The following is a 25,927-nucleotide window of genomic DNA, read 5'->3' on the forward strand; positions in this document are numbered from 1 at the left end:
CAATATTGTCCATTTCCAGAACTTTTTCATCATTGCAAACAGAAACTGTTGTGGGAGAGGTATGGAGAACTTCCCCTTCACCTCCAGAAGGTTCACTGAAAGATCAATTTCCAGTAAGGCAGATTAACAAGAGAAGGAGATTACAAACTCATTTACTGTGCACACGTGGAGAATCAGAGTGATTACTCAATATCTCAACAAGGTGCAGAAGTTTATAAACCCTCATTTTAGAGGAGGAGGGAAGAGAGGAAAACAGGTCATTCTGTTGAAGGGAAATAAATTGTTATTTGGGAAGATGAATGGGTGGGGGGGGGGAAACAGATTGACTTGTTAATGATTCTATTTGGAAATTAAATACCTGAGAGACAGGTATTAGCTTTAAAAATGGATTGTGCCATTTTTAGGTCTGATTGCGTTCTTGATCTTTCCTGAAATAGATACTGGGATAACAGGAAGGCGAAGGAAAGACAATTGTTCTTCTTGTTGGGTCCATCTGGTTTTTATAAAGCTAGAGGAAAAGCCCCTTCCAAAGCCTATTCATCTCTAAGGGCCTTTAATTCAAAATACTCTTCATAGCAAGGAGAAGGAGTCACATTTGGGGGTGAAGTTCCCTGAGCTCAGTCACTATGTATCCATGAAGTGCTAACTCCTCGTTCATCCCCTTTTACCCAGCTCCTGTGATTTCTATTCTTCCTTCTATTTCTAAGGTACCTCAGGTATGTGGAGTCAGGCAGCATTTGTGCTTGTGTGTCTGGCTTTTTTTATGTGGCATGATATTGTCAAAGTTCACTCATGTCATAGCATGTGTTCATTTCTTTTTAAGGCTGAATAATATTCCATTGTATTCTACACCATATTTTGTTTATCCATTCATCTACTGGTATTCATTTGGGTTGTTTGCATCTTTTGGCCGTATGGGTGTTTTGTTTGTTATTTTATTGTTGGGGATTCATTGAGGGTACAAGAAACAAGGTTACATTGATTGCATTTGTTAGGTAAAGTCCCTTTTACAATCATGTCGTGCCCCCAAAAGGTGTGGCACACACCAAGACCCTCTCCCCCTCCTTCCTTCCCTCTCTCTGCTTTTCCTTTCCTCGAAGCTCCCTCCTCCTTTCTCTCTCTGCTCTCCCCTTACCTCACCCCCACTGTGTCATTAGTTGTCATTAATTGTCCTCATATCAAAATTGAGTACATAGGATTCATGCTTCTCCATTCTTGTGATGCTTTACTAAGAATAATGTGTTCCACTTCCATCCAGGTTAATACAAAGGCTATAAAGTCTCCATTTCCATGTCAGGTTTTTAATAAAGCATGAAAACACCTGATGACACTCCAGTCCTTTCTGCATTTGAATCTGTTTCTAATGAATGAGAGAATTCCAGGTGTTGTGGCGCCTAAAATCTTCAGGGAGTGTGCCCTTAAAAAACTGTGTTGATGTTAAAACTGCAAGGGTTTTGGTCTTGGTCCAGTTGCTCATCTAACAAAGATCCTGTAATTGAGACAATGAGGATTGCCAAGGAGGAAAGGAATTTTTCACACGACAAATGTCTTGCTGGGAAAAGGAGGGAAGCTGCCTCAATCTATCTCTATAACAAGAGACCATGGACCATGATCACGGACCAGGTGGAGCCATGTCCCTTGGGGCAGGTCATGATGTGTAGGGCATTGGGGCAAGTCATGTACTTTGGGGTGGGTTATAGGGAGTGGTGAGTTGACAGGAAGTCTGCCTCAAAGCCTTCTGGGAAACAACTCAAGAGGTCAGGTGGTTAGTTAATGGGGAGGGTTATATAGGGGTCATTGACCTTTGTTCAGTCGTGGACTGGTTACTTGATTTCCTTGCTGAAAAGGTGAAGCTGCGATGCAGAAGGAAGGTCATCACATGGGGACCTCTTTACAGGTCATATCTCCCAAGGCCACAAGCAATCACCCCCCTCCAGAAGAGGCAGCCCTGCCTCCTTTCCTAGCAGCTGATGAGGGTGTGGGCTGCTCACCTCCCACCCCACACTCCTAGGCAGGAAGGACTGCGGAGAGGCTGACAGAAAGCCCCAGCCCAAGTGTTGTCTGGTTGCTACTATAGGAAGAAAAGAGATTTTTACAAGGAGAATTGAAGTGTCCCTGGCTCAAGAATTGAAGCTCCTTGGGGGACTGAGTGTACCCTTTGTTTAGGAGAGTGACGCTTTTTTGTGGTCTGAGGCTGCTAACATTTTATTCTGTATGGTGGAGTTAGTGATGTTATAGCCAGAGACTTAGAAATATCCAAATCCTGCTCTAACGATCCCCTCTCTCTCTTTGGGGTTTCTCTGGGAGCTATAAATATACAGACCTTGGGAAATCAAAGTGCCTTCATCACTAGGTGGACAACCAGAGTGGACCTCTCTGATCATCAGGTTGGAGTGGATGGTTTGGACTCAAGGCCTGGGTGAGGCCTCTTTACCCTTTCAGTTAAATCCTGGTGTTACCATCATCCAGCTGCTAAGCCACAAGGGACAGTGCCTGTGAGAGTAGAAGGGATGAAGGAGAAGATGCCAGAGATGTCTGCTTATCTCTGGAGCCAGGTGAAAGCAAGACATAAAGGGAATGTGTTTGTCTTTATCAATGTATAATCCTCGAATCGGGCAGTAGCGGCCTGGAGCCTCACCCAGTGATGTCAGTGCCTCCTGGGGACTGACCTGAATAGAGGCAGAGGGAAGGGCAAAGGTGTCCTCCTCCCTCTGTGTGTGTTCAGACACCAAGCTCAGGGTTTTAGGTATGTTTCTTCATGACAGCCATATGCACCATCACTCTTTATTATCTCCACGTTCCAGGTGAGAACGCAGAGGCACCAAGACCACACACACCTGCCCTGTGTATGCACTCACTGGAAGGTCAGGGTTCTCATCCATGAGAGAGAGTTATGGACACTGGTCCTTTGCTCAGACTCAGTTCCAGAGAGAGCTTCATATGGCCCCCAGATAGTCATCTCCATCAGTCCTCTCTCTAATCCTGTTCAGAGGGTAGAATGGCAATTGTGTGGCAGGTCAGTTCCAGTAATCATTTCTGCTTCTTCGCAGAAGCTCTTCTGACCACAGAAGCCATCTGTCTCACAGAGCTGTTTATGAGGCTTAATTTAGAAACAATTGAAATGATTATAACATAATTGTGTTAGAAGAAAAAGAAGAATGGACTTATTTCAGGATAATATGATTATTTTAAGTTTCTTTCTAATCAACAGTTGATGTCTGGTTAGAAATAAGCTGTGACTTCAAAAAGTTTTACTGAAGGGACTTTTGAAAGCACGCAGAGTTAAACCCATGTAACTAACAAGATGCTGCTGCCCAATTACACTGACTCAATAACATGTGGAAGACTCATGCACATGCGCATGTGTGCACACACACCCATGCACCTGCTCCAGGGAGAGAGAAGCAAAAGAGACTATACCCATGTTACCCAACGATTATCCTGTAGGACCAACAAATCTCACACGCTCCCTGGCCTTGAGACCATCTCACCCTCTGTTCCCTAGGTCGGCTTCTCTTCATCCCCATGGCCTTATAGTTGTATCAGCACAGAGCCTACATAATGTACTAGTGGAGAGCAGGAGCTCTGGAGTTACGCCCCTGCATTTTAACCCTAATTCTACCACTTATTATCTGTGTGATGCTGGGTAATTCATTTAACCCCTCTGTCCTTCAGTTTCTTCATCTGTAACATGAGGATAGCGGTAGGGCCACCTTCAGAACCTTGTTATGCAGACTCTGAGTTAGCGTTTGCACAGCACCAATTGTGGGGAGTGCCTTACAGGAATGTGCCTGTCACAAAGAATCGCAGCAGCCAGCCAGAGCTTGCTGTGGGCAGAACGGGAGGCCAATGGGGAAAGCTGTTGGTTTTTTAAAGAACCTGGGCCTTGTATTCACAAAGGACCACACAGTGGTCACTTTTGTCACTCTTTCTACTAAGTTTACATGTCGACTCCTGGAGTTACACAAACAAGATTGTGAATGGACTAGCAGTCAAGCCGCTCCAACTTAGACCCCTAGGCAACGGCACTTAATATTCTTTGTAATCCTACAAAGAATCACAGAGTGATTTGGTTGTGAACATTATAATTATGGTGCATTGAATTTTTACACATTATAAAAGTATAAACGTATAGAAGCAGGACCTACTCCCTACATTGTGATATCATTTTGTAAATAAGTCTTTCCCCCAGAAAGAATTATTCTAACTGAGTCCTATCTAACAAAGTTTCTGATTAACTCTACTCCATGGTGCTTACAAAGCCTGCTGTGCAGTATTCCTTGATTCTAGTAGATCTAATTTCCCATTTTCAAAGAAAACCCAACACAGTATGGAGGAGGCCATGAGATTTAAAGAAAATGTTCTGTTGACTGATTTTCTTCACTGAATCTCACTCACCACATTCACTCATCACATTTCAAAGCCCATTTCCACATAATCGAAAGGACTGCTCACCAGAGCATGATGACTGGGATCACAAGTCTGGGTTTATGTGTATTTTAAACAATGAGCAATGAATGACAAGCTAAAAGCAGCTCTCTGAGCTCAGGAAAAGCACTTGAGTTACTCTGAATCAATAGTGGGGCACGCATCATAGCTTTGTGAGATTTTCTCTGTCCCACAATTACTAATTTTTTTGTGTGGGTTCATAAAATTTGTACTGCTTCGGCAAGGACATTTTTTTTTAGGCAGAGTCTCACTCTGTGGCCCTGGTAGAGTGCTGTAGCTTCATCATGGCTCACAGCAACCTCAGTCTCTTAGACTCAATCAATCTTCTTGCCTCAGCCACCTGAGTATCTGGGCGTACAGGCATGTGCCACAACGCTCAACTAGTTTTTTAATTAATTAAGACAGAGTCTCACTTTGTCACCCTCAGTAGACTGCCATGGCATAGCTCACAGCAACCACAACCTCTTGGGGTTAAGCAATTATCTTGCCTCAGCCTCCCAAGTAGCTGGGACTACAGGTGCCCACCACAATGCCCAGGTATTTTTAGAGACCAAGGTCTCACTCTGACTCAGGCTGGTCTTGCACTCAGGGAATCCACCTGCATTGGCCTCCCAGAGTGCTAGGATTATAGGTATGAGCCATCATGCCTGGCCCTTCAAAGACATTCTAAATGAAAGAAATTTTTTTTTCTCCCAGCAAATTCCTGATAAAGGGGAAAATCCAAAAACTATGGCTTCAGAGTTGCTGCTTTGATTTTTACAAAGCTATCAGCAGGTTTTCTCGCTATATAATTACTAAATTTTATTTTGGTCATTTAAGTCAGGACTTCTCATCCCAAGTGTGAGGCCCCCTGGTAAGCTGTGAATGGGCTGGTGCCCTTCGTTTGGCCTCCCAAACCCCAGGAGTGGGGCTTCAGCACCCTCATCTCAGGGTACTGCAGAAAATAGTGTCATTTTCTCTTTGTGTCTCGAGGTCTAAAAGGTGTAAAAGTGCTGTTCTAACTGCCTGCTGACTGCAGTTGCTTTCTGCCACCAACCACTGTGGGGACACGTGGTCAGTAGAAATTCTGACAGGTAGTTCCCCTACTGACCTTAACCTTGACAATGAAGATAGGCAACAGATAAACTAAGAGTGGAACAGGATCCCTGCCCAACCTGAAACTCAGATTCTGTGTTTTAAAACTTTGATAGGGAGAAGCTTTATAAACAAAAAATGGAAAGTCATTTGGAGATCTGCCAGCACTATTTGTTTTGCTAAAGACAGAGACTCTCAATTACTTTGGGACTATTTCTTTGACTATGAAAACCACCTAAGTGAGCTTTAAATTATGCAAGTGTGAAGCTATGGTTCTCTTTGGAAATAAAGATGTTTAAAATCTTTTAGTTTCAAGAAGCTAGAAATTTTTTGTTTTGTTTTGAGAAGTGGGGAACCAGGATGTTTTGCTGGAAGGGCAGAGCTGGGATTCCAGGCTTGGTTCACCCACAGTCGCTGCTCTCCGCTGAGCTGTTTCTCTGCCTGAAGTGGTGGGCACCGTGCAGCAGGGTGGGGGCTAGACTGGATCCTCAGGGAGGACCCCAAATGCCAAGGATGGTGGGAACTGAGGGAAGGAGAAAGAGGCACTTGGAGGTGGGGTGGTGGCCCAGGGACTGATCCTGCCTCTGTCTTCCATTCCTTCTGAAGTCACATGGACATTTCCTCCAGGCAAGGCTCTTTGTATGTCAGTGTTTTTCCAGCTTCTCTCAGGGGTTAACTGAGGACACACTTTAACCACCTCTGTGATTTCCCATCTTACACGTTGGCCCTCAGGGATCCTTTCGCATTGACTGTTGTTACCCAATTGTCTGATGGCATCAGTGTTGGCCCCATTTGCAGTTCCCAGCCAAGAAGTTAGGAGAAGTTTTCACACAAAACTTGGTCATGAGATACTATATCCAGAACTTTTCTGTGTGCTTTATCCTCAAGGCATCTTTATAATTTGATTCTGATATAATCTGTCCTCTGAAATCTGGGAAGAGATTGGTTTATTGTTATCCTATTTTTTTCTAGCATCTGTGGCTAATGAAAACAGCCTCAGAATTTATACTGTTGCTCATAGCTCAGTGTTATTTGAGGGGGTCTGAGGAATCAGGGCAGAGAAAGTTCAAAAAAATATACTTGCCTGCCAACATCCCCTCCCCCTAACCATAAACCACCTTAATTAGAGGCAAAACTCACCCATTCTAATTGCTCCTTAACCCAATCTCATAGTGAAGAGAACTACTTTCATTGTAGATGGTATCATTTACAATGAAATGTGTTACTGCCTTAACTAGATTATACTCTTTGAATGTAGATACCACACCTTTTAGGTGAAAAAATAATCATCCATCTGATCTTTTGCCAACAAGGCTCCTCTGCCGTTCCATCCCATATAATTTCTTTAATCTACTTTAATATCCAGCCACACACAGAGTGAATTTTCAGGAAACTTCCATGAAATGATTGAAAGGGAGGTGAGATATTCTTGAGTCAAGACGTTATTCCAGGCTTCTTCAGTGGACTATAGTGTAGAGCTGTTTTATTCTAGGAATAATGTTTATTCTAATTTTTCAATCCTGTTATTTGATAGATTGGTGGTAAATTTAAACATTTTACAATGACCCCTTGAATACTTATTTTAAATCCTTATAATTAAATGAGGAAGGCGATGAGGATCAGTTTTTCGATCTATATCTACAGGCCACTGTTAAAACACAGCTTTTTAAAATTTTTATATTTTGCTTTAAAATAAAAATGAATTCAACTCAGTTTTCATCACTGACTTATGTTAATTCTAGTATTTTACTGTGCTTCCATTTTTTTATCATCATTTTCTCTATGAACATAATAAAATTCCATTTTTGTATAATTTTCTTATAATGGAAAAGGCTGCTATAGGGAAACAAGCAACTGATTCAGGGGGTTGGAAAAATGCTCCACATCATTGTACAGGTCGTGGCACATCATAATTCACTGATGAAGGGGGAAGAGGAGTACCGGCAAGTTTATCTCCCCTGTTATCCAAATGGAGGAGTTACAGACACCATAACACCCTTCCTTTGTTGCTCTCTCCTTCAGTCAAATTGTTTGGATGAATTTTGGTTTTCCTTTTATTTTTTACTGCAACCATTTTTGTTCTAATCCTAGTCATAAAGCCTAATTTGACTGTAGGAATAAGAATATTTGAACTTTAGATCTCCATCAATGAGCAAGACTTAGGTTATCAGTTCCAGACCTTTATAATATGATTGTATTTGTGCTTTTTAGTGTAAACCGGGCACCTGCTTCACGCATTTTAGGTGTTTGCTAGTCATGCATGAGGCCTGCATTTCTCCAGAGTCTTCTGTCCTGAGTTCATCTCCGCTGCTGCACTTCTCTGCTGTTTGCCCACATCATAGCTAGCAAGTTATGTATATGACTAAGCTCTTCCATATTGCAAGATTAAATAGACAAGACCAGAAGTGACATTATTCAGCAAAAGCAAGAATGTAATTCTCTTTTTCTTTTAATGAAGTTAGCATATTTTGTGGTCCCTCAGCATGGGTATGTGAACTGGTTATTGTGTGTGTGCATTGGGATGAGGAATGCAGGGTGCCCCCTCTGCTGGTCCTGCCATCTTTTCTCTCTTCAGATGAAGCTTCCATTTTCATTTTCTCTTGAGAAATAGTAACCAGAGAGTAAATAGCTAAGCAGGAGAGCCTTTCCTTAAACACACAAATATATACACATCCTCGAACACTTGGCAGCATCCTTCCTGAGTCTCCCTCTGTTCTCTACCATGAGGTGCCATCTACAGTGGAAGCAGCATGAAGATCCCTGTTCTGCTCCACCTTTGAAACTTACCAGCTGTACATGGAACATTGGGCAAAACCTTAAATCTTCACTGAAATCTTCAAGGAGAGGACCTGGGCTGGAAGCCCACAGTGATCCTCTTTCTGTCCTCTCTCATTGTTACGTTCTTCCTCTTGTTTTTACTAATTCTTCATGGGAGCAAATCAAGGGGTAGAATGCCTGCAACTCTGGAGGGCTCAGCTTTGTAAACAGTCCAACCAAAGCACACCGTCATCCCACTTAGATGTCAGTGTTTGCTGAGCACCTGCTAGACGGCTTCCCCCATCTCATTTCGTCCTCCAGACAGCCCTGTGAGAGAGGTAGTATTGTGAGTATTTACTGCAGAAAAAATAAGACCAAGAGAACATCAAAGAACTTTTCCAAGGTCATTTAACACAGTACAATAATGAGGACATCAATTCTTGTGCTACCGAGCCCTTTCCACATACCTCGCTGCAGGAAGCAAAAGGGGTGAGAGGTGGTAAGAAGTCACTTCGTGGTCTCTTCCTGCTAGCCAGTTAATGAGCTTCTCACATGTACATCTATTTGATGAACAAATATTAATAATTTTAAACATGCTAGCCGGCATAGGGCATGATGAACTGATACCTTCCAACAGAAACAGCCATTCTGACACCAAAAGGGATCCAGCCAAAGACAAGGAAGGGATGAGGGTGGGGAGGATGATTCTGGTTCCCAGACCACAAGTTGCAAGAATTTGTCACGACAGTTAGCTTCCCTAAGCCTCTGGTCATAGGAGTAAAACCAAGATATAATATCTGTGACATCAATCTACAGTGAAATTGTGAAGATAATGTATTACTGAAAATGCTGTGAATTGGCATTCAGAATCCCAGACTCCTGTCATTTCCCTATCCCATGTAGAATATTATTTTTATAGAAATATTCCTTATAAGCCAGGAAACAGTAGATGGTAAACACATGTCTGCTGAATAAATAAAAAAAATATGAACTATTCTTAGACTGTATTGAGGGGCTTGAATCAATTTACCAAATGCATTTGTGCCCCTAGGGATATCTAAAAATGGAGACTGGTGCTCCTCTATACCACTAGCCTCCAGTTAACTGCGAGGCCTGGATCACCACTGTTAAGTCTGTTTGCCTCCCCTGTTCATGCTTCATGGTTTTATCAGAATCCAAAGTAATCGATCTGTGTTTTAAGTAAATGAATACTTAGTACCATTAGTTAAGCAGACATTTACTGCTGTCAGAATTCCTCCAAGGGTGAGGTCCTAGCCTGCCCTCCTCTTCTCCTCCCTGCAGCAGGACCTGGTCCAGCATCTGGCCCCAGAGGCAGCCACAACAGGCAGCTGTGTTGCAGTGGTCCAATGGCCAGGTGGTCTGAAGGGCAAGGGGACACATGGACTTGATCAGAAGCCCTTGACTGTAGACACCCCTACAGCTTCTTTGTTTGGGATAGCTTTGTGCAGGGTGGCCATAAAGTTTGTGTGCAATTTAACGTTATAGTTTCTGTAGGCTCCAAAGGTGGCTATTTAGTGTGCCTTCTGTCCATGTCCTCCTGGGCACTTTAAGCATGCCGTGTTAAGTGCCCCTCCCATTGCTGGGAACCCGGGAGGGAGTGGGGCAGAGTTAGACGTTAGATGGACTTGACGTAGCTGGGAAAGGAGAAGTCTTGAAAATCAGGAGTACTAAACAAGAGAGAATTCAGGATGTTGTTTAGGTAAAATACCACTGTAGGCTGAAATAGGAGAGGGGCATATTCATGGTTATAGTAATGTGCTCTTCAAAGAGCAGGGTGAGTGTGCCTTCCTAGGAGCTGGGATAGCAAATGCCAGGCTCACTGCTGTGTGCCTAGAACTCAGGCAGGTGAATGGGGTTAGGGGTGGAATTCTAATTCCAATTCTAATTCAATTCTGATCTTAGCAGATGCATAAACTCTTGCAAGAGTATAGATAGGATATAAAGGCCCTAGAGGAAAATGACTTATTGGAGAATTTACAAGGAAGGGGCTAGAGATCACTGTACTTGTCAACAGCATCAAGAATCTCTTTACAGTAAATTCCACCTAAGGAATCGGGGGACCTTGGCTAAGGTAAATGCCAAACAAGTTTTTTTTTTTAAAGTAGAATCAGCTTAAATGTCTATCAAGGAGGATTAGTTCGATGAATTCTATCTAATGGAATACCCAAAGGCGCTAAGCCTCACATCATACACTATTGTATCTCCTCTTAATTCAATGCTTGGCACAAGGTCAGCACCCAGTATAATCAATAAATGAAAATCCAGCAATTTAGAAGGATGAATGAGATACTTTCAAGAAGAATGCTTTTAAGTGAGGAGAAAGTTTAAAGAATAGTAAGGAATGATCCTATTTATGGTTAGTATGTACAGACTTCATATCTATATATTCATTGTCTAGGAGCATATAAATAAATGGAACTGTTAGTACTGGGTTTTTTATGGAGTGCTGTTATATCAGAGTGAAGGTGTTCACTCTCTCATTTTTAAATTCCTTTAGTACTTAGCATTTTACAATAACGATGTGTTACTTGTAATCACCAAAACCAAAAATGATACTTTCATATTCAGAAGACCGGGAGAGGATTGTTGTTCCGTAAGGTTCTGTTCAGATTCTTAGGAGAAGTATACGTTTCATTGGTGTTAATGTGGTTGAACTTGATGTTTATGGAAAAAAAAAAAAAAAAAGCCCAAGGCCAGGCCATTTTCCATCTGAAATGCATGCTCTGTAGAGCAAGTGCTCTGATATTTGAGAGACTGTGACACCTGATCACCTGAAGAAGACCTGATGATTTCCTGGCCTTTATCTCTTACAACTGGGAAAGCAAAAAGAAGAGCAGATTTGTTTCTATTAAGCCTCTGGCTCACTGGATTTTTTTGTACCAGTTCTCATCTCAAACTCAGTCACCTCTCTGCAGGGGGCATGACAGCCAGGGGTGTGGCCAAGGTCCTAGGCTACGACCCCTCACTGGGAAGAAGGACACACATGTTTTCAGACAATTCCAGCAAAGCCAGATGGGTTTGTAAGTCTTATTTCCTTAGATCAGCTCATCCTATCAGAGGTGAGAGGAGAGAATATTCTTTGATCAAGGTAAAAGACTAAGCTAGTGGGATTGTTATGTAACTCTTCAATTCTCCTTTTCTTAACATTTTAATTTTTCCCTGATGCAGCACTATATTTTATATTCTGATAGGCCTACTACATATAAACATGTCAGCTGTATTATGGTCTCCTTTCAAATTCCCACTGGTTCCATTGACGAGAAATTCTGAAGCAATGCACTCACCAGGTTTTTATTTAGTCATGATTTTTTTCCAGTAAAAATCAAAGACAACTGACCTAGAATTGAATCTGTGGGATTTTAGCCTCCAGTAAAATTCAGACAGCTAAAATACCTAATGACCAAACGATGGTAAGTGAACACTTACTCTCATTCATCTGTTACGGTATAACTTCCTCCCCTACATTTTAGGAACTTTTTTTTAGTTGTGTTTTCATAATTTAGATGTTCCATTGATTGAAAAAATCAAAGCAACTCTAGTGGACAAGGTTACATGCCCCAAAGTAGGCAAATGCTTTAATGAACCTGGTGTCTTTCTGGAACCGCTGTGGGTTCTGTGTTCCTTGTTGCAGCCAAACTCAACTTTAGCTGCTAGCGTCTTGTAAATTCCATTTTGGGAGACCTCAGTGCCATTTGCATTGAGATTTTTCCCCTGAAGGGTAAATTATGGACTTCTCCCTGGGAAAAAATATCTAACTCTGGGCTCTGAGGAATTCAGTCACAGAGTTTTCAGAACCGTATGAGGAATCACAGAAATGTAATCCTGCATATCTTTTCCTCCACTGACGCAAAAAATATAGAAGGGAGAGCATGCATTCCAAAAGATTATTCACTAGCCACTTCCTTTCACTATGGCGTCATTTTTAGTTGCTATTCCTCTATTTGTCTTTTTAAATGGAAAGTTAACTTCATATTTTGGATTTCTGATTATGGTTCTTTGTGGGTAATATAGTGTCTTCTCATGCATTTTTCTTTTTTCATCTGGGGTCAATATTAACCCCAGATTTATTTTTTTGAACCCTAAGAGACGACATGTGACTCAAAATAAAATGGTTAATTTCACATTGCCCCTCTCAGAGTAAACTACTGAATAACAAGATGCTGATGTCTAATAGAATAGGTGTAGTTCACTCTAGGAAATGAGGGACTGAAGCAAAAACTAAGGTGAAAGATGGGATAACGAGGGGGCCAGGTACCTGCCCCAGAGGGAGGACAAAGATCTAAGTCAGAGACAGCCCAGGGCCAGTTCACAGAGTCCAGGGGGCCAAAAAGGGAGTCTGGACTTCATTCTAAATATGTTGGGGAGCCTTCGTAGGATTTTAAGTAGAGAAATGACATAGTCTAATTTGTGTTTTTAAAAGGTCACTCTGATGCCAGGTATAGTAGCGTGCTCCTGTGGTCCCAGCAACTCAGGAGACTGAGGTGAGAGATGTGCTTGAGCTCAGGAGTTCCAAGCTGCAGTGAGCCATGCTGACGCCACTGCCCCTCAGCCTGGGTGATGGAGCAAAACCCTGCCTTTGAAAAGAGGATCACTGGGTAAAACAGATTGGAGCAAAGGGTAGAGAGACAGAGGAGGAGTAGAGAGTGAGATTCCAGTGAGGAGGGCGTGGTAGAAGACCAGGAAGAGAATGGGAGTTTGGTGACAGTGGAAATGGTGAGGAGGGAATGGATTAGAGATAAATATTAGTCACAGAATCAAGAGCACGTGTTGGCTCTGCGCCTGTGGCTCAAGTGGCTAAGGCGCCAGCCACGTACACCCAAGGTGGCGGGTTCGAATCTAGCCCGGGCCCGCCAAACAACAATGACGGCTATAACCAAAAAATAGCTGGGCGTTGTGGCGGGCACTTGTGGTCCCAGCTACTTGGGAGGCTGAGGCAGGAGACTCACTTGAGCCCAGGAGTTGGAGGTTGCTGTGAGCTGAGATGCCATGGCACTCTACCCAGGGGGACAGCTTGAGGCTCCTGTCTAAAAAAAAAGAGCACATGTTAATGGAATGAAAACAAAAGGAATCGCAGATGAGCCCTAGGGATTTGGAGAGAGCGATTGGGTGAAAGATGATGTCCTTCACTGAGTTGAGGCAGTGAGGGTGGGGATGAGATCACAGGATTTGGAGAGGAAGGCACAGTGCCGATTCTTATCTATTCCACTCTATCGAGCCCTTTCAATGTACAGCCTTGAGCTGGCCATGAAGGACACATAGAGGACGCGTATAATCTCAGCCTCTTCGTGTTTTCTTCCTGTCTCGCCCGCTGATTCTTTCTTACTCTCCTTTACCGGTTCCTTCTCACCCCCCAGACTGTGAATGTCAGTGTGACCAAGGGCTCCATCCTCAATCTGCATTGACTTTCTTGGTGTTCTGATCTGGTCTTGGGCTATAAACTCTATCTTTATACACACTGATGACTCCCAGATTGATCTTGCTCCCTGCACCTATTCCTCTCACTTTGAACTTATTTATTCAACAACCTGCTTGACATCTCCAACTAATGTATAATAGGCATCTCAGAGTCAACGCACACACATCTAAGCACTGATATCCATGGCCCCTGTCTCACCCTGAAGCCCTGCTTCTTCCTCATTTTCCCCACTTCTGTAAATATCAACTCAATCTTTATAGTTGCTCAGGCCCAAGGTTTGGAGTTATGCTGCACTGTTCTTTTTTTAAAACCCTCTGTCTGAGCCATCCACCCATACTATAGTCTACCTGTAGGCTATACCCAAAATCCAGCCACAGGTCCCCTCCTCTGCTGCTACCAGTCTGAGTCCAGCAACCATCCTCTTGCCTGGGTCATTGCTGGGGCCTCCTAACTGTTCTCTGTCTGTGATTCTGCCCCTTTGCTCTCTAGCTCTCTCTCAACACAGCAGCCAAGTGGTCTCTTTAGACTGTAAATCACTCCTATCACTTCTCTGCTAAAAACCCTGCAATGGCTCTGTCTCACAGAGTAAGAGCCAAAGTCCCTATGGTCACTGCTAGGTCCCAAATCATCCATCTCCTTTAATCCCTCTTGCCCTCCACTCTGGCTACGTCCTGGCTCATGGTGGGTGCGCCCCAGTTTAGACCCTTTTCATTCACCCTTCTCTCTCCTGGAAGAGACTTCTCCTACCTCTCTCCTGGGCTACCTGCCTCACTGCCTGTCATTTTCAACCATCACTTTCTCAATGGAGCCTTCCCTGGCTGCTCCTTTAAAGTCTCATCACCCAACCTCCGACCCCAGCATTCCTCAACCCCCTGCCCTCCTCTGCTCTTCTCCATGACACATCTCCTGCTGGCATTTCCCTTATTATATCATATGTCTCCTGCCACAGGACTGGAAGCCTCTCTCAGTTTTCATTTCTCTGCTAATAAAATAGAGAAAGCCTCCCCGCCCACCACACAAGGTTGTTGTGTGGGTTGGATTGAAGGACGTCTGAAGGACCAGTGAGGATAAGGTCTTGTCATTGACCGCAGCATCTGGCCCTGACTGACTGCCAGAGCTTTGCATATGGGACCATCTCATTTAATTCTCACATCAATTCAGTAAGACATGAACTCATATTATGGAACTCATTTTACAAGTGAGAAAACTGAGGTGTGCCAGAAAGTTAAGCTAATTACCCACTAGCTAGTAACGATAGAGCCAGGCTGTGAACACAAGCATTTTCCCCACTATATTCTACTGGTGCAAAAGAAATGTTTTAATGACTGATTGGAGCAATGGGAAGGATTTTGACCTGAGGTGCACCTTCTGTCTCCAGACTATTTTTGTCTTGACTGCTAATTAACTGTAGCATTTCTCCCAAGTTATCCTGCCCCCCTCCCCTTCAGCAGAAACAGGCAGAAATTCCTGTCTTCCCAAAGTAGAAGGGTATTGGCAGACACTCCTCTCTCTTCCCCCTCCCCACCCAAGGAAAGAAACTCTATCACATGTCCCCTGAGATCTTTGTTGTATGGTCTAACCAAGTCCAGATGGTTTGTTTTCTCAAGTTCAGTCCTCATACTTAATGGTATTTGTCATTATCTGCTGAACCAAATTCTGAACTTAATTACAAATACCCGCTTCCCAAATAACTTATTTCATGCTCTTCTGCCTTGTTTGTGTTATGGCCTTTCTGTGCTAATGAATTTGTAAATGTGGTTTAATTACTGTTTACGGAAAAATAGCTGCGCACGCATCAGGCTCAGTGGGAGACTTAGCCAAAATGTGGAGGCAATTTGTCTCTAGTGCAAAAGCAGCTAATAAATGAGGAGCACTTTTTAAATGCTGGGAAAGGAACTTGAGTTTTGAAGAAAGAGTGTTTTCTGTGTCTAGGGAAATAAATCATTCTTTAAGGGTGTAGATTTAAATATTCAAATGATGTTTTTCCCCCCAAGGCTGTACACACAGCGATTTGTACATAACCAAACTATAATAATGACGATTTGATTGAAAACCACACCAAAGAGCTATATATTCTAAAGAACTCCCCAAAAGGAAGATTTGAAACTACTTGTAAATTCCATAAAATGGTTCAGAGCTCTATAAACCCATGTATTATGTATTACCTCATGTTTCTAAATTCTGGCTTCAGGCAAATTGCCAATTTAGCAACTAAATGACAATTTTAAAATTCTAATAGAAACCAGCCTAACTTTTTTTTTTAATCTGGGGGTGGGGAAGTGGAGGAGAAGGACACAGAGGAAAGTGAAAGATACTGGAATGTTCAGTTTGTAAGTTCTGTTTCGGCTCCATTTAGAGTCCTAGTTTAATTTTGCTTTTGCAAAGAATGGTATTTGCTTGTGCATAAAGAGGGAACTCTGAAAGTAAGTTCCTTCCTGCAGCTGTTGGCCCTGCTAACAGGACAGATGCTCCATCCTCCCTGCCCTTTGGGATGCTTGCAACAAGCAGGGCAGAGCCAGGTCTGCCTCCAGTACAGAACTCAGGAAACAAAGCTGATCAACTTGGCAATTAATAAGGATTTCTCATTATTACCTGAACTATGGTGGGTATTACAAAAGCAGCTTGAGCAGCATGAGATACGAGCTCTGTCCTGTAGGAATTTATTTCTAGTGAGGCCACTACACAGGCAATTCAAATTAAGCTATCCTAAGACCAGGTCTTAATAACCAGATAGCTTCTAGTGTATCACGTGGGGTTCCAAAAACTGGGCCTCATGCTTTTAGCAAAAAGCCTCCTTTGCCAAGACTATTCCATATTTCTGTGTTGCGATTCCCTGTCTATTACTCATTCCTTCGTTTCTTAGTTCACCATGTGCCATTTGTCATGGGCATTGCCAAGACAACACAACCCCATGGTGACCCTGCTTTCCTCAAGGTGCTGACCACGTAGCAGGAGGGAAACAAACTAACACCATGATGCGTAAAATCACAAAGAAAATCAGCAGTCATCACTAAAACAGTTGGAGACTTTACATCTTTTGTAGTAACCTGGATGGAAGTAGAATACTTCTCAGTAAAGAATCACAAGAATGGAGAACCAAGACTCCAATGTACTGTACTCTAATATGAAGGCAGCAGATGAGCTAATACAAGGGGGAGCGGGTAGGGGAATGAGCAAGTGGGGAGAGGGGGATGGGGTCATGGTGTATGGCACACCTCTTAGGTTGGGACACAACTATAAGAGGGACTTTATCTAACAAATGCAATCAGTGTAACCTAATTCTTTATACCTTCAATGAATCCTGAACAAGAAAAGGGGGGGAAAAAAAAGAAAATCAGCAGTCATGATTAAAATGGGGATAGGTTGTCTTTCAGATATTCTATAATTTTCCAAGTCTTTCAGGATTTTTTCCAGTAGAATCAAAATGCAAAACATAAGTGAAGAGCCCCTTTATAAGACCACACTTAAATCCTATGGCTGCAAAACAGGAACTAAGCACAGATTCCACGTCCTCCGGGAAAGCTTCCCTGATCGCCCCATGGCCCCTGGGGCTTGACTATCCCTCCCAGTTACTCTCACTGCATCTGCTGTCAACTCTGGATATGTGAATGGCGTATCTATCATATTGTCTCCTCCCTGTCACCACCACCCTGACATACACAGCTGGGTGCCCTTAGGAAGGAGGGGCCACGTCTTACTCTTGCAATTCAGAGCACCAGACATGTTGGGTAACGGTGCTTAGCAAATGACTGTGAATGGCTATGTGACTGGAAAGGTGGCGATTGCAGGTGTTTTCCCACCTAGTGAAAGCTCTCTTGATCCCTCCACACCTATATAAAGTAAAAAAATATATAACAAAGAATATGGATTCATGCATTTTTTAAATGTAAGGGTATTAAATGATATATTAATAGCATATTGGAAGAAGTATGCATACAAAAACTCTGGAAGAATGCACACCAAAATGTTAGCAGTGGTTATCTCTAAGAGTTAGGATTTGAAATGATATTGACTTTCTTCTTTAACCCCGGTGTTGTCTTCCTATTTTTCTATGGATGTGCACTACTGTTATAATAAGAATACACAAAATTATTTCATAAGCCAAATGCATAAGGCATAAATAGTTTTACAAAGCATCGTCTTTACAATCTAAACCCAAGGTTGTCAGTGATTTACTCTGAATTTTAACTACTGAACCAGCTTGGTTGTGTTTAGTGGTATTAGACAAGTTTATTTCCATTTTCCTTCCCTGTATGTATCCATGTTTATGATACTTAGAAGGCATCCATGCAGCACCTTACTTAGAAATATTCTAGCATTAAAACATGCTGAAGAGGCCGGGCATGGTGGCTCATGCCTGTAATCCTAGCACTCTGAGGGGCTGAGTTGGTTGGATCGCCTGAACTCATGAGTTCGAGACCAGCCTCAGCCAGAGTGAGACCTCATCTCTAAAAATAACTGAGCATTGTGCTGGTGCCTGTAGTCCCAGCTACTTAGGAGACTGAGGCAAGAGAATTGCTTGAGCCAAGAGTCTGAGGTTGCTTTGAGCTGTGATGCCACAACACTCTACCGAGAGCGACAAAATGAGACTCTGTCTCAAAAAAAAAAAGCTGAAGAAGCTGGGGCCTAGTAATCCTAGTACTTTGGGAGGCTGCGGTGGGAGGATTGCTTGAGCTTAGGAGTTCAAGACTAGCCTGAGCAAGAGCAAGACCATATCTCTATTAAAAATAGAAAGATTAGCTGGGCACTGTGGCAGGTGCCTGTAGTCCCAGCTACTTGAGAGGCTGAGGCAGGAGGATCACTTGAATCCAGGAGTTTGAGGTTGCTGTGAGCTAGGCTGATACCTCAGCACTCTAGCCTGGGCGACAGAGAGACAGAGAGACACTCTGTCTCAAAAAATAAAAACAAGAAGACATGCTGAAGTCTCTCTTTTGGTCTCTCTCTCTTTCTTTTTCTTTTTAAAAAATTTTCTCTGCTAATTCTGCAGTTAGTATTAGAACCCTAGCCTTCTTAAATCCAGGCTCAACCTCTTGCAAACTGATAAATCAAAACTAAGTAAACAATTAATTCTCCCTCCCTCCCTCCCACCTCCTTGCCTGCCCCTCCCCTTCCTACTCCCTCTGTATCTTTGCTTTCAGACCAGCTCTGTATGAAAGAAATATCAATTTTCTGGTTGGTGATATTTCTGTCCCATATCTTCCACTGGCCTCTGTTTCTATTATTTTGTTTGGCTGGTTGCTGTATTGAAAACCTAGACAATGTTACTGAACTACTATAAAGTTTGTTTGTTTTTTCTTTTCCCCAAAGGAACAATCACAAATTATAAAACATGCTTCTAAAGAACGGCTCTAAAAAGCATATATGCTTTCTTTTTTTGTCTGCAGCTGAACTCTCGCTGCCAGGATGGGCAAACAGAACAGCAAGCTGCGCCCGGAGGTCATGCAGGACTTGCTGGAGAGCACGGACTTCACAGAGCATGAAATCCAGGAGTGGTATAAAGGCTTCTTGAGAGACTGCCCCAGCGGACATTTGTCAATGGAGGAGTTTAAGAAAATATACGGGAACTTTTTCCCTTATGGGGATGCTTCCAAATTTGCAGAGCATGTCTTCCGCACCTTCGATGCCAATGGAGATGGGACAATAGACTTCAGAGAATTTATCATCGCCCTGAGTGTGACCTCGAGGGGGAAGCTGGAGCAGAAGCTGAAATGGGCCTTCAGCATGTACGACCTGGATGGAAATGGCTACATCAGCAAGGCCGAGATGCTGGAGATCGTGCAGGTAAGGAGGCTGAGCCTCTGAAAGACGAGAGTGTGTGTCACCAGGAAGGCAGGGCAGGCCCACAGGGCAGCACAGTGCCGAGGTGGCAAACTGATGGATCACCAGGGCACTATATGTGACCTACCCAATGTTTTTGAACAGTTTGAACCCACATTACAAGACAGGGAGGTGGTGCACAAAAATCCATATTGGTTGAGATCTCTCTCTCTTTTTTTTTTTTTTAGACAGAGTCTCACTCTGTTGCCCCAGGATAGAGTGCTGTGGCATCAGCCTCCCTCACAGCAACCTCAAATTTCTGGGTGGGTTCAAGCAATCTTCCTGTCTCAGTATCCAGAATGTCAGGGACTACCGCCTGGCTAGTTTTTCTATTTTTAGTAGAGACAGGGTCTTGCTCTTGCTCAAGCTAATTTCAAACTCCTAACCTCAAGGGATCCTCCCACTTCAGCCCTCTAGAGTGCTAGCATAACAGGCATAAGCCGCTGTGCCTGGCCTGGGTGGCATCTCTTGAGATCCCAGCAGTCTGACCACTCTGGGCCCACACTCCTGCCTGTTGTTAGTCCCCTGGGGCTGTATGGTGAACCCTTCACTACTGATGATCATGTGCCCTACAGCTGGCCCTACTCATTATGGCCACTCCTTCAGTTCATTGCAACGAGCTAGTGGACCTGAGCCTTTGGGGTTATATTCTCTGGAGTGGTGTTCAATAATCAAGCTCTGGCCTGGATTCAAGTCCCTCATCATTTAGTCACTACCTCTATGACTTTGACCCAGTTAGTTCACCTATGTGAACCCCAGTGTCCTCATCTATAGACTGGAGCTGCCAGCAGTGCACCCATCCTTGTTGTGGAGCTATTCTAACAGGAGGTGCAACTCTCCACGTTAAATGTTTAGCTCAGCGCCAGCCATACTGAAAGCTCATCATCATCATCACCATCAATTATTTACATTATCAGACTTTCGAGTAACAGCAAAAACCTGGACTTCAGGCTCCACCCCCTCAGAGATACAAGCACTATAGAATTGAGGCCCCTGTCATTTTAGTAAGAGACACTCCATTTCATTCCCCCAAATCACTCTCCCAGACCACGTTTCCTGAACAGAACAGGAAAATGGGCCCTAGTGCTGGTGACATTTTCCTTGCAGGTCCCCAGTACATGTGGGGAGAGGGATAGACAGGGTAAGGAGCTCAGGCCATGGCAATGACAGCAGCTCAGCAGTGGGTGGGACCCAGAGATAATCATAAGGAGACAGAGACAAGCTCAGGAGAAGACCCAGAGGGCTTAGCAGCAGGCAACAAGGAGGGGGTGGTGGGCTGCCCAGGGGAGGCTGGCAGGCAAGTGGGACACAATGGGGCAGCATCTGACAGCAGACAGGTCCAAGAGAGTTGACCTGTGGCTTCCTAGAGGGCTTGTCTTAGAGGCCAGCACTCATCCCAGGACATCCAGGTAAATACCTGCAGAGGGAGAGAGGTGCATTCCCTGTTGAGAGGACTGTTGGGATGTTGGATGGGTGGGTGGCATAAAACAGGGAGATAGAAAGAATTCAGCTACTGGTGAGGAGAAAGGTGGGCTGCAGTGGTATTTGCCTATAAAAATTTCAGGGAACCTGGTTTGGAAATAGGGACAGAGCTCAAAAGAGACTTGCAAGATGACCTGTTAGTGGGCCTTCGCAGGTCACCTTCAGCCAGTGCTCCCAGGCCATAGGGACTGGAGCCACAGGGGCCCTTAAAGTGACAGCTGCAAACGCTGGGGAGAGGCAGAAGCAGGGACCCAAAGTGACTTCTCCTTATCACCGGGAATTCTCCAGGGTCTGCCTGTCTTCTTTCTGGCTAGTGGCTTTTCCTTTACCCAGAGCATCCTTCAGAGACTTCCTTGAAGAAGTGGCTGTTAAAATAAAAATAAAGGATCCCTCTTCCCCTGAAGACAGACATATGCAACACGTAAAAATATGGACAGTGTAGGAAAACATAAAGGATAAAGAGAAGTATCAGTCATAATTCCACCATAGCTACAAAGAGAATCACTGCTAGTAATTTTTAATGTGCCTCTCCTGGTCCTATTTCTATGCATCTAAACTGGGATTGCATAATGCATATGAAATTCATAATGTAGATGAAGTTTTCTATCTGGCCATTTTCACCTAACATAATAACACACGTATTTCATAGTCTACAAACTTTTAAGAAGCTATTTTAATGGCTGCATAATAGCCCGACAATATATTTTTAATTTTCTCAATTCCCCCCTCCTCTTTCATATTTAGGTTGTTTCCTGTTTTTATTATTATACACCATGCTATAACTTTAAAAATAAAATTGATTGGCAATCCTTGTACATAAAGTTTTTCTATATTTAGGATTATTCCTTTAGAATATAGTCCCAGAAGTGCAGTTCCTGGGCCAGAGGGTGCGAGCATTTCTAAGGCTTTGGATATCTCTGCCAAATGGTTTTTCCAAATGTGCTCACAGTGTGTGAAGGCTGCTTCTGTGTCATTGTACTTTTCTGATTTTTCTTAACCTTTGCTAACTAAAAATTAAAGTGATATTAAAATTTAGAAGGTGATTCATTTTCATTAGCTTTATGTTGTTGTTGTTGTTGTTTGTTAATCTGGGAGTACTGTGCTCCCCCCCTCTGTAGTAGAGGGATGGGGATATTCTCCTTCTGGAGAGAATTTCTTCCTGACTGGAATCTGATTAGCCACTGTGATATATCCTGTCAGACACTTTTGCTCAGTTGTTCTGGCTGTCACCAGCCAATGGCTTTGTGGCCAGAATTGATGTAGGGAGGGACCTTCAGATCTTGTGGGCTCATGTGAGTCTTACTCACAGCTGAGTGCAGTGGCTCAAGCCTATAATCCTAGCACTTAGGAAGCCTGAGGTCGGACGATTGCTTGAGGCCAGGAGTTCGAGACCAGCCTGGGCAACACGGCAAGACCCCCCATTGCCACAAAAAATTAATAAAGAAAAAAACATTAAAGAATCATGCACACATTCATTGATTCCCTCCTAGAAACTTGGCCCTGGGAATAGACAGTAAAGGGAAGAAAATGGAACTGTCTCTGTATAATGGAATCCAGTCTGCAGGAGCGGAAAGATTGCAGAGAATGTACAGAAGCCACTTGCTCAGCTGGGCCTTGGTTATTCCACCATGTTCCTTATGGGATGTAAAAAGTGATCATAAAAAGGGTGATGATTCCGTCTGACAAAGGCATTTTCTTTCCTCAGTCCATTCACAGGTCTGTGGTCAATTTCCAGGCCACAACCATAAGGACATTCATCCCTTAAGAAATGCTTATACTGTGGCTCAGTGAGTAGGGCGCTGGCCCCATATACTGAGGGGGACGGGTTCAAACCTAGCCCCAGCCAAACTGCAACAACAACAACAAAAAGAAATGCTTATACACCAGTGGCTCTAAAGAAACCTGCCAATGGGAGACTCAGATTCCCTAAATTGTTTTCTAGAGCATTAAGCCTTGGTGATTAATATTCATGATTGCAGAAAGGAAATATTGCAGCACCCTGAGGCAACTTCAAAATCATCAAAGAGATTAAATTAAATTTAGACCAGTTTTCATATTGAGGGTAAGGCTATTGTATTTGGCTACTTCGCAAAGCACCGAGTCATGTATTCTGTCACACTGTTATGCTAATCTCCCTGCTTTCAATTATTCTGGAAGCACTGGGATTTGCTGTGCATCTTACTGCACTTCCCATTCTATTTTTTATCATCCTTTTCTTCTCCTCCCTCTTTGAAAGCCCACACTCCCCAGGCCTTGTCACTGTGGCAGGAAGCTCTGTGCCTTTGTGTGGACCCTCTTTTCTTTGTTTTAGCTGGTTCACAGCGTTTAGGGGCACATCCGTTTGCTTCAGAAGCATCACTGCCTTGTTTCTGTTTGGGAACAGAAACAGGCCTGGATGAACATCTGTCAGAAAGTTGGACAAAGGGGAGGCAAGTTGCAGACCAAGAGAAGCAGACATGAACTAAGGTTCCATTTGTTAACATATAACTAGCAGCTTGAGAACAAGCGGCCATACATAAATTCTTAGTTGAATTTCTGTCCCTCCAAGACTCACCAATGAAACTAATATTGCAAATTCATGATCGTTCACCTCCAAATGCTAACAACTGGTCAGGGTGAAGATTGGGGTAAAAGCAAGTTTATAATTAGGCTTAACAATGAATGGGGTATAGAAATATTATTCATAAATTGCCTAGTTGTTCTTTCCAGATGTTGTTTCCAGTGGTTTAGTTTTGGTATGCAAAGAATAACATTTGTAGTGACAAGCTACAAATTCTTTTGTATTTCCTAACATTAGTAGAAAAGACTCTAAAATGTCTGATAGAGTTATGAATTCTGTATGGTACCACCCCGTATTCGTGTCCTGTGCTGCTGTAACAATGCACCAGAAACTTAGTGGCTTAAGACAGATTTACTGTCTTACAGTTCTGGAGGTCAGAAGTCTGAAATCAGTTTCACTGGACTAAAATTAAGGTTTTCTCAGGGTCATGTTCTTTCTGGCGGCTATTGGGGAGAATGTTTTTCCTCGCCTTTTCCAGCTTCTGGAAGCTTCCTCAGTTTCTCTTGGCCTATGACTCTCTCCATGCAAATTCAAAGTCAGCAGCGGCAGGTGCCCTCCACCCAGGCATCTTATTCTCCTCTCTGCCACTTATAAAGATCCCGGTGGTTACACCGGCACTGTGTAGATGAGCCAGGAGAATCCTACCAGCTCAGTATCCTTAATTTAATCATGCCTGCCAAGTTTTTTTGCTCTATAAGGTAACATATTCACAGTTTCCAGGGATTAGAGTATATGGACATCTTTGGGGACTGTCATTCACTCTATCACATGTGCCAAAATGCAGTTGTGCTCATTTTTAAAGAAAATATTTTCCGGGCTATATCAACATCTGGATGAATGAGCAAAACCATATGCAGATTTATTTTTAGAGCCTCAAATGAACATTTTTACATTCATGGGTTTATTTTTTTAAGTGATAAATTTAGGAACATGAGTTAGGCTTGCTATTTTATTATCGTATCACAAATCATCTCTCAGCAGTCTTAAACCAGATAAGACCTTTCCTCATCAGACAGCAGATTCTCCCCTTTTGGTGGGGGCTGCGGTCAGCCCACCGCTGCAGAGGGAAGGAGAATTCTTCCTGTCCTACACAGTTCCTGTCCCTCAGCCCAGCTGTCTGAGGAAGGGGCCAAGTGAGCAAGGCGGTGGCGTCACTGATTTTGCCATGAGCACTTGGATGTTCTCTGGGTTCTTGGGGGGGGGTTCAGGAAATGCTGAATTCATGGATCCCTGAGTGGGTCCACAGCCCTCCAAGGGATATCATGTAGGAAGCAAAGGGAATGAATGATACCCACCTTCCTTCTGTACTCAAAAAGCAGCTAACTAGGACCCTTGAAAGGTCAAGTTTTCCCCTATAGAATGGTCATCAGCTATTTGTAGACAAGCTATACTACATTATTCTTAAGATTGAAAAAAAAAAGATTGAATGAAAATTGTAGGGTTGGACAAAAAGTGATCATTTATATCCAAAGTGAAGGTGAAGAGGGAACCAAAAGAAGACCAGGAGCATCAGAGCAGCCGTTTTGGACAAAGGGGTCTATATGGCCTTCCCTTTCTCTTTTCTCAATCTCCCATTTCCTTCTATCCCTTCTCCTTGAGTTCCTTAAAGCCTCAGCTTCCTTTTTTTGCAGAGACAGCTTCGCATTGTTATTAAGGGTGTAGACCTCAGTGCAGAGTGCCTGGCTTCCCTTCGTGATCCTGCCAGAGTAGCTAAGTGTCCTTGAACGAGTTACTTAACATCTGTCATGCCACTTTCCTGGTTTGTGACTGGTGCTACTTAGAGCACCTAACTGACGGGTGATTGCAAGTGGGAAATCAGCTGTTAGGAGTAAAGTGCCTAAACCAGTGCCCATCGTGGAATGTCACTTGATAAATGTTGGCTTATAGTATTCCAACTATCATTTCCAGATCTGAGACAGATTATCTCCCTGCTAAATAAACGGAATTCATTTCTGATTCAGTGGAGAAGGTAATGAATAAAATCTGCCATTAAGTTTAAAGGGTTTTTGTTTGTTTGTTTTTAGACAGAGTCTCACTCTGTTGTTCTGGATAGAGTGTCATAGCTCACAGCAACCTCAAACTCTTGGACTCAAGTGATCCTCTTGCCTTAGCCTCCCAAGTAGCTAGCATTACAAGTGCCCATTACAATCCTCATCTAGTTTTTCTATTTTTAGTAGAGACAGGGTCTTACTCTTACTCAGGCTGGTCTTGAACTCCTGGCCTCAAGCAATCCACCAGCCTTAGCCTCTCAGAGTGCTGGGATTACAAGCATGAGCCACTGGCACCTGGCCTCATTAAGTTTTTTTTTTTTTTTTTGAGACGGAGCCTCAAGCTATCCCCCTGGGTAGAGT

General features: G+C 43.3%; 1 protein-coding gene across 1 annotated transcript in view; it reads left to right on the forward strand.

Annotated features, from left to right (window-relative positions):
* NCALD (neurocalcin delta) overlaps positions 1 to 25,927 on the forward strand; it is a 190,389-nt gene that overhangs the window by 150,143 nt on the left and 14,319 nt on the right. The window contains exon 3 of the mRNA XM_023517625.1: positions 19,102 to 19,498. Within this exon, the coding sequence (XP_023373393.1) occupies positions 19,121 to 19,498 (378 nt within the window). The 5' untranslated portion in view covers positions 19,102 to 19,120. The remainder of the gene's footprint in view (positions 1 to 19,101; positions 19,499 to 25,927) is intronic.

The sequence above is a fragment of the Otolemur garnettii genome, unplaced genomic scaffold, assembly GCF_000181295.1.
Source record: "Otolemur garnettii isolate 467f Iridium unplaced genomic scaffold, OtoGar3 scaffold00004, whole genome shotgun sequence".
Taxonomy (NCBI): Eukaryota; Metazoa; Chordata; class Mammalia; order Primates; family Galagidae; genus Otolemur; species Otolemur garnettii.